The 9,907-nt window shown below is 39.1% G+C and overlaps 1 protein-coding gene across 1 annotated transcript in view; it reads right to left on the reverse strand.

The window, feature by feature from the left end:
- The window catches only part of Fur2 (furin-like protease 2), a 57,444-nt gene extending 49,165 nt beyond the window's left edge, over positions 1 to 8,279 (reverse strand). Inside the window, exon 1 of the mRNA XM_011313803.1 lies at positions 8,112 to 8,279. Within this exon, the coding sequence (XP_011312105.1) occupies positions 8,112 to 8,279 (168 nt within the window). The remainder of the gene's footprint in view (positions 1 to 8,111) is intronic.
- Positions 8,280 to 9,907: the final 1,628 nt, after the last annotated feature.

Consider the following 9,907-nt stretch of genomic DNA (forward strand, 5'->3'; position numbering starts at 1 on the left):
TTCAACTGCGATAATCGAAAGCGACATCTCTACCATACATCGCATCGTCACCTCATCACACTATACTATACACACAACAACACAACATGTTCATCTCAAAGGTCAACGTCCCGGCCGCTTGCGGCCGGGGCGGCGCTAGTCTCTTAAATAATAGGATCGAGTCTAACGAGCTAAACAGTTTTCATTATTTTCGGATAATATGGAAGAAACTTTGAAATGATACAAGATTTATCGAGTTCACTCCATAAATGTGGCTTTATGACCTTCACGAACGCTAGTTATTATGGAGGGAAAGAATACTTGAAAAATTACCCTGGTCGCATGCTAAGCTGTAGTCAAATGAGTTTATCAAAGAAATTTATCTTCTATATTTATGTAAAGTAGATAAAAAATTCGGATCAATTTAAATTCTGCCTGATCTGCCATCATGCGAACTGAAAAAAATTTGTTCAGTTTGTTATCCGAACGCTACTCTATTTTTGTGATACATTTTCTTAGTGAAGTACAGTATGTACCTCAATAAAAAAAAATTCACGGATATAGGTCAAGGTAAGATATGCAGGCAATTCTATTTATGATTGCAAATGGAACACCAAAGGTGATGCATTGCAAGATGTTATAAGTTGATTTTCTTAGAAGAAGTCACCAAAATTGCGATGGGGTAGTGACTAACCTATGCAGAAAGCACGAATTGTTGATAACTATTTAAAGAAATCAGAAGATATGAATCATTACGATCGTTCTATTCTCGCATTATTCAATCTTAACTGTAAACGAAGTAGTATGCTCTGAAACGTAGAAATACGATGCTTTACCACTTTATGTGCATTGACGGAAACAATTTTCACGAAACTTTCAATACTTTTCCCCGAAAAGGAAAGTGACCCCACGTAAACCTGCGTAAAAGTTCCGTAATTTTTTGAGTATTTTTCTCTCTATGTGTGATGCTGTCGACGCGGTGGTCATACAGTAAAAAATGTGGGCTTGATTTTGACACCAGAATAGTGTTTCCAAAAATCCCCACCCATTTCCTCCTCAACTGGCTGATTTTAATATTCAGAGGTGCATGCAAAGGGTGGTAAGGTTAGTATTTATTACCCTGACGGAATAGTAATTCTTATACACGAAAGCATAAAAACTGATCCAGATTGTTCGATATTTGATAAGACGTTCCAGATGTTTGATAATTTTTATCGTCCCATACTGAAAATTTTCGTAATATTAAGTATAAATATTACATTATTGAGGACAAATTTTATTCTGAAATATTCTTAGAATTTTGCTCATCAAAGAATAGTTATTGGATCGGGAAAAAAATCAGTACAGGTTGATCCTTCCGTTGGGATAATTTTTATCTACATTTTAGGATAATTTTTACTAAAAATCTTTCTCCATGTATCACTGTGAATCGTACATGAATGGGAAATAGTAATTTTACTTTGACTTTATTATATATCATGATTGTCAATATAAGGCGTTACATTGTCTTCATGAGGTGTCAAAATGTAAAACGTTCGGACTAAATAATGCGCGTATCAGATATTGTATCAGATACGTGAGTTAACGCCAAAGGGAATCAAATCTTGCCCTGCCGGCCTCGCTCACTTCGTCCTCTTCCATTTGTCTGTTCCAAAGTTCAGAATTTGCTTCTCCCCCTGGTGTCTCGATTGATGGAGACTGGGTGTGTTCTGTTAGGGCGTATTCGTCGGTATTGACCATCAATGGTTCATCTGGCTTCAGAATGCTGCTGAAGTGCCTAATCCATTCTTATTCTTTGACGTCTCCTCTTACCGTGGATTTCCTTGGTCTGAAAATATGGAGGACTTTCCAGAACTCGGCCATATTTTTACTTTTTTATACCTTATCCCATTTCTTTTCGTTATGCATCTTCAATTTTGTTTATTTGAGGTTTGGTATCGCTTTTCTGCTGGCGATGAAGTTTTCTGGGGCGATCAGGTTGTTCCTCTCTCTCGTGAAGGTTTTGAGGATCTGGCGGATATGTTACTTTTGCTGTTTCTAGTCGTCATCTATCTACGTCTCCTCATGATGGTATATTGGCTTTCGTTGCTTCACCATGTCACATTCTCTGGCCATATCCCATACCTCACCATCAGTGTATCCTATCTTTTCCGTGCGTTGCTTTCTGGACTTATCCGTGCTAGTTTGTCCTCCGGCAGTGACTTATAGACCTCGATTTTCGACTTGTCCCATCCCAGTTTTTCCTCGGCCCAGGGGATGCCCTCTTTTCGTTGCATTTTCGGAGCTGCTGCCTATGTGGAGTTGAACACTACAAGCAGATGGTCTGAACCCAATATTGGTATTGTCCCGATCTCTTCCACGAAGTCCCGGTCTTCATCGGCAATATCTTTTATGATAGGCTCGAGCTTTCCGAGAAATGTGGTCATTCCCACATTGTTCTATATCGTTACCAGATCCACCTTTTTCCCTGTGCCATATAATGGTCTTTTAATGCACAGACTATGTTCGCAAGCCTTCACCTCTAGCCCTTCTGCTCACCGTTTTTTCTTTATGCCTACTATATTTCCTCCCATTGCTTCACGCCCAATAGAATAGAATAGAATAGAAGTCTTTGTTTAGCCTACTCCCTACTTTTTTCTCGTTCTTGGTTTCTGGATGTATTTCCTGTAGCACTACCACGTCGAATCTTTTGAGAAAGTTCCAGATTAATGATGCCTCCAGGAACTGTCGAGAAACTTCTGTTTCCGAGGCTCTGCCTCAGTTGCTACAGACTCCGGCACCTTTGGCAACAACGTTCCTCTTATGTTTCCCCCTCTCCAAGATTTCCTTCGTCAGCTCACCTATGCTCATGGAGGTGGGGTGTCGCGACGATTCAAACCGTGGTTGGCTCCCAGGCCAAGAATCTCCTGGTTGTGGTATCTCTCCTATTCTCTCTGGAAGTCAATCAGATGTGCCCAAGAGGGTTGGGGTCTCTGGAGATGGTGGTACGGAGGTTGGGGTGGAATAAGATTTATCGTGTGGCTGGATGGACCCCGATACTGATTGAATTTCTTGTTCTGCTCCGTGCGATCTCGCCATGTTAGATGATGCAGACTCCTCTTCGGGAATGCGTCTCCATCTATGTGAGCCTTGTCTTAGCCACGCCGTCAAGGACCTGCAATCATAGTTATCGTTGTGAGAGTCGATTGAATTACGGTAGCCGGAAATGCCATTATAGTCCGTTGTCCTGGCCTTACTCAAGTCTTCTCTGGCCTCAGCCAGGTCTTCTCGCAGCCCAGTGGCCACGGCTGTTTCTGCCGTCAGTAATGTCATCTCCTTTTTCTCCACATGCCATTGACTCTCCCTGTTCCTGAAATTTTGGCGGCCAAGTCATGGATGTGTGGAGCTTTTATGCTAGCTATTACTGCTAGCTTCCTTGGTTCTTGCGAATGCGGGACTTCCTTTTGGGTTTGTCTCCCGTTTTGTTTCTCTGCCAGATCCTTGAGCAAGTCGAGGGTTGCCTGATCCCCTTGTCCAACAGGCTGTCTTCTCCAACGTCAGAGTCCATCTTCCCTAGATCTTCCGTGACCAACAACTACTCGGATATGTCTTCGTCGTTTTTGTCTGTCATCTCGTTAGGTTTTGAAGGTTTTCCGATGCACGTGCCGGTCCTCGTGATAACGCTCACAATGGCTCCTAACCTCACTTCCCTTCTTCGTAGAAAAATGTTTACGGTTCTCACATGTTGTATCATTGTAATAGAAAAGTATTCTATTATTTTTTTTCGATACAACGAATATTTATGGAGTTATAATGCTATAAACTATTCAATGTCCCGAAACCCCTCGAATTTTGTATGTTGTATAACTTCCGAAGAAATAAAAAAAAATTCTTTACATTTACATACATTTTTGGACTTCGTCTATAACATAGTAAAAAATTGCAAAAAAGCCGGTTTTAACCAATTAAAATAGTGTGGAATGCCATTGAAATAGTGTGGAATGTGGAAGTCCCCGAATCGAATTCTTGAGTTTTCTTGTTACTAATACATTACTCATAAAAAAAACCGAAAACCCTTAAATCGGTTTTTGCTTCCGAATAGAAGCCTAGTTTTTCTTTAGAAACATGTTTAAGCGGAAGATTTAAAAATTTCATTTCCAATGGGAAACCTTTTTTTTTCCAGAAGTTCATTATATATTAATGACAGGTGTCCTCATGATTATTTTGTCTAACCATTCACTGTGTATTAAATGGAAAGTGATAAACTATGACCAACCAATTTATTTATCATTTTTCGATCAACAAATAGTCGAGCTGAAGCTAAAAATTATAAGGATGTATCGTCACTAAAATATCTGCAATGTTCAGAACGTTGTCTCAATGAAAATTGTTATTTTTCGTCGTTTGTATGACCAAATGGAATCAAAAGTAAAGATTAACATTTTTTTATTTAGCACCCATGAAATTTACTGCATGAAAAATACATACAATTAAGCGCAATGCAAAACAAAGTTAGTCAACCTTATCTGCACACCAAATTGAAAAATCCTTTAAAAATCGCTCATGATTAATCCTCATGGAAATCATGCATGTTCCACGTGAAAAAATCCCCTTCCGAAAAATTGGCATTCCAATTGTTCATTAATAATTTATGAGCAGCAAAAAATCTTACATGCAATCGACTTGGGAACATTCATTAGTGCAACGGGTAAAAAAAAGAATTAGGTCGAAAAATTGTTTCTTCATGAAATTTATACATTCTCTTCCGAGGATTACTATCTCAGTTGAGAAGAATACAAATTAGCTTACGCCTCTAAATTTTAGAGACAAATATAATAAAGTTTATTCTATTTGCGATGGGAAATGTTTATCGAAATTCACATTCAGTTTCCTAGCAACGTCATCTATTGATGATCTCCTCGAAGCTTGTACTTATGATGGAGTTTCGAGTTCGATTTGGGTTATCAAACAGTACAACGCTGATGCAATATTCGACCTCGATATAATGCCATGTTCTTTCGAATTATGTACGAAATGTATGGCAGATTTCGCTTTGGGTTATCGCAGCTGAACCATCATTGACATGAATGAGAATTCGTGATAACTCATGTTCTTCTCAGATAAGGAAAATCCATTCAATTCTCCATTCCATATTCGATTCGATTTCGACTGACATTCGACTTCGATTCGATATCCGAGGTCGAGAATATCGAATTTCGAGATTATCGCAGTCTCTTCTATTTATATACAGGAAAAGGATTAGTGAAGTTACTTCAAACCAAATACGCTCGTGTCACATGACTTCAGCTCCACTTCACCCACTCGGTCGCCGAAAAATAAACGTTCTCGATGAACCTATCCTAAGTGTTAATTAATTAAAAAGTACTGAATAAATATTTTTCTGTACATTTTTCCCGTAGTCAGGGACCCCAAATCTATCAACAGGACAGAAGACTTATTTTATGTGATTTGGAAAATAAAAATTTCGTCGTATGAATTTTTTCCCCATTGCCGTAATCTGGACATCCATTTTGATAATGAGTTACCCTCAAACAAGCAAACCGTTATTGACAAATCCAATGATAAGACGAAATTTAACCCATTAACCTCTCCTTTACTGTTTTTCCCAACGATGAAAATCTATTTTATCGCATATTAGAGGAATAAACTGGTGTGATGGAAGCACCGGACGAAATCGATGTACTGGAAGTCTGGGAACGCACAAAGTTTGCAAAACGAGTGATAGTGAGGTTAGTTCACGGACCACGTTCTTTTAATGGCCACAGAGACGACGGCAAAGTGGTCCAAGGGATTTCCCAGGCCGAGCAATTAAGGTGTTTACTGAGCAAACGGCTTTTCTTCCGCAGAAGTTGGCCCTCCCCCCCTCTGTACTCTTCAACTCGGCTCCTTCCTGTTATATACTTCTTTACTCTCACCAAGAGGCGACCGGAAGTGAAGCGGGTGAGTGCGCGTTTTATTGGCTAGTGAATAGGTCGTTATGTCGATATATCCCACTGGGGATAATTCGACGATAGCTAGAGTTGAGCTCGTCATTGAGAAGTTAATTGGCTTCTCCGGGGCATCAAGAGGGTTACAAGAAATATTGAAATATCGGAGTTATTGGAGCGTAAAACGAATCAATAGAAAAATGCGTGTAATTGGGGAAATTGTTAGTGAGGCGGGTTTTTGATAGAGGAGGAATTTGACGAGATACGGCTTGAAAGAGCGTTCATTGATCGTCAATAGCTCGCCATTGACACATTGAATTTTAACGAGTTTTCTGCCATTCTAAATGCATTTTACGACGCAAACTGATTTAATCACATCTTTTCATCGGAAAATATAGACAGTTGGGAAGATTAACGTTCCAAAAGCGCGATTTTTATCGTGTGTCAACTATACGTCTCCAATACAACACGGGAACAAATCGAAACATAAATTACGTATTCAAACAAATAAATATAGAGATTTCAAATTAGTAAATTACGAATTTGAAATCATAATTTATGATTTTCATCTCATCGTTTACCTAATCGGAAACATGTATCGTAAATTACATCCCAGAAAACCTATTTACACTGAGAAGAAAAGTGTAGATTAAGTATTTACTTGATTGATTGTCATGTAATGTTTTTTATCGAGTAAACTGCGCGCATACGATAGTTTTTCTATTCTTTAATTTTTCTAGCGTCATTCGAACCTGCACCTACTTGATTCAAGTACATGCAGGAAATATTCAAGTGCATAATCGTTTGCAAATAGAATTATCGAATGACAAATGAACTAATCATTGTCAACGTCGTGAATTGGTAATGTTATGAAAAGATTGATTCAAGAATCAGGTCGATTACTGACGACAACAAGTTCGGTGCAAACTTTAATGAAGAACGTACGCGTTTAATCAATGCTTTTTTGCTCAGTGTACGATTAGTTTTTTCGGCGTAGAATGGAATCTGCGAAGAATGGCAAATGATCCGCAAATCCAACTCTGCCAATCACTAATGAGTTGGTCGATCTAGGACATGTCGGTTTTGTAAAGCGGCCTCCACTCGATTCTCAGAATTTGCTGGATTCATCGAAATTTTCAGAATTGATTAACATCACTATTGGTTATCCGCCAAATGATACATTCCACACATCGGACTACTCACATTGTTAATTTAATTAGTAAATTCCCATAAATGGGCCGCATCATGGCCCCGGACTTCCTAATTATGAGCTTACATTTCTCTCATCGCTGTCCCAACACTCTCCTCGACCCCCTGAAAATCAATTTCCCAAGATACATATCTCATCTCCTCTGGTTACAATCAATTTCCACCAGGCCAGTTCAACTATTGATACACCAAACAGTGTCTCTACCTGTCTCCCCGAAAATTGAGCAATAGCTTGTTTGATCGATTTATAATCGGATATGAATGACTGGTCGAATGATACCTAGCCCGCCCAGTCAAACAGTATCGCAACACAAACAAGTTAGCTTGTTGGTTACTGGTGTGGGGACAAAATCAGCCAATAGAAGGATGCTGAGAGAGGAATTGGTGGATGGTTGGAATGGTTGATAGAGTTCCTCTGTGGACGAATGGATTGAACATTCGATGAGCGAAAATAGACGAGGACAGAAGATCGATTCGCCATCTAGTGACTAGTCTGACCGATCAGCTATTCGAGTACGAATCTAGCGCCAAATAGCCCTTCCTTATCTATCCTAGTTTGCCTGCTCTCTTCATCCAATGAGGGGTACCTTCTACAAACAACAAACAAGTCAGACCGTGTTCGTGGCTCTTACGGGAGCGGCCAACGACGCCCTGGTGTAGCCCAGTCTTGTTGATCGATCGGTTGTTCCGGAGCGATCTGTAATCGCTTCGACGAGAGGTGATTTCAAATTACATTCCATGCACGCAGTTGCTAAGGGGTGGGAAAAGCATCGAAAGGGATGGCTAGAGAATCGAGGAGGTACCTCTAATCTAGCCCTCGTAGAATCAATTCGACACGTGAATCGTAGGTTAGGGCCAACCGTCGGACCATCATGTGTAATCTAATTAGAGTCTGACCATCGAAACTTTGAGTTAATACCATTGTCTTGAGATGCATGACAGCTTGAGTAAAGATACACTTCAACTATGTTTTGCTTCAATACAAAATTGACTTACCTGAGATTCATCGCGAAGAAGTTTGTGATGGTGTTCGCTGGTGTCCAGGGAACGCTTGTGAACGTGGGGATGAGTGAAAAGATAATAGTTCTTCAGGGCGCCAATCTGCAATAATAATAAATATGTTATTAAGAAAACACTTATAAAAAAATACTTTTTTTCCAACATCGAATGTCACTTAAGATAAGACTTTCTTTACATAGAAGAGGGGAAGTTTTTTATAGCGTTCCATATTTTTGTGACGTCAAAGGAGTCGTTGGATAGGATTTGGATTAGGTAGGAAGGGCAACAGGATGATTCTCGATATAATTTTTACAAGAAAATTACTGAAAAAATGGACTGGGCAATTCTGACAACAAGTAATTTGGTTTCCTCGACAGGAATTCTTCCCGGTGAAATATTATTATTGCTTTGCGCAAGTACCATTCTTATTTTTTGCAAATACTTTGATTAATTTCTGCTAAATTTCGTTATCATTTCTAAGAAGTCTCTTGTTCCTTCTTCTTACATGTTGGAATACTGCACCCGTTTTGAGTGCAAATGTTTTTACTGTTTTTGACAAGTAAAATCAGTATTTTCAGAAACCACCATACCGATGCTGAGTGCTAGTAATTTTATCTGTCATTGAAGAATCACGAAGTATGAAAGATGATAGAGATAAAAATTCTAGAGTTATTGGACGGCTACTGTTGCATATTTCATTGACCACCTATAGTTCCTTCGGGTAATAATATTGTCATTAAAAATGAATCGAACGTCCTGTGCTTAATTTAATGGAAAAGGTTAATGGAATAACTGGGGTGCAGACTTGGGTACGTCGCACCATTTCAAATTCGGTATGTCATATTTTGGTGAACATATAATTGTACTTTCACAACTTCGCTGGATATTTATGAACCTCTTCGAAAGTATAGAGCAAACTACATGAATATTTTTTCCGATCTACATACATTTTGACTGATTAATCCAACTCCAGATTGAAACGTCATAACGTCATAAGAAACGAATATTCTGCAAATGTCATAATACTTGTAATTGATTGAATTATTTGTGGGGTTCACTGTAGTTTGAGAGGAATTATTTATATTAGGACACGCTTTTCCATGTTTAGGAATGAGATTGATTTATTGACAGCGATTCAACGTGGCTTACACCATGGGCGCTGGAACGTAGGTATCTCCCGCGAGAACGGCGATAATATTCGTTTGGTCGAAGGTGTCCGAATTATCACGGATTATATCGAAGGTGCCCTGCGACAAGGACAATGTAGTGTACGTCACACCGCATTCTTGGTATGGAATTTTGTTGGTAAGCCCAGATCAAAAGAATGTGTTTGGCTGGTACAGAACCGATATCAAAATAAATGTGAATATCGAGGTAGCTTCGCTACATATTATTCCATGGGCCGAATGTTCGTAATTATTTCAAAAGTTCGAGTCATTTTATAATTTGACTCTTCTAAATGGCATTCTACATTTTTTGTACATTTTCTTATTCAGGGCGATAGCATCCGAATTATTTATGTGTTGTACACATAATTGGTGTACACAGTGGTAGGGAGTATCTATGTGGATTGTAGGTTTTAGGCTCGAACGGATAAATCCCACCAATAGTTTACAGGTATTGAATATTCCTTCAATATTCCTTTAATTATGTCATCTGACTGATTACCAAGATTAGGACTAACACATGTCGGAGGTCGATTTGGACCTGCCTTCTGCATACCCAAACGGCCTCTTAAATACATAATTGTTTGTGTGTTATTACTTGGTCAGCATAATCCAGTTATACTGGCA

This window comes from Fopius arisanus, unplaced genomic scaffold, assembly GCF_000806365.1.
Source record: "Fopius arisanus strain USDA-PBARC FA_bdor unplaced genomic scaffold, ASM80636v1 scaffold00130, whole genome shotgun sequence".
In the NCBI taxonomy this organism is placed as follows: Eukaryota; Metazoa; Arthropoda; class Insecta; order Hymenoptera; family Braconidae; genus Fopius; species Fopius arisanus.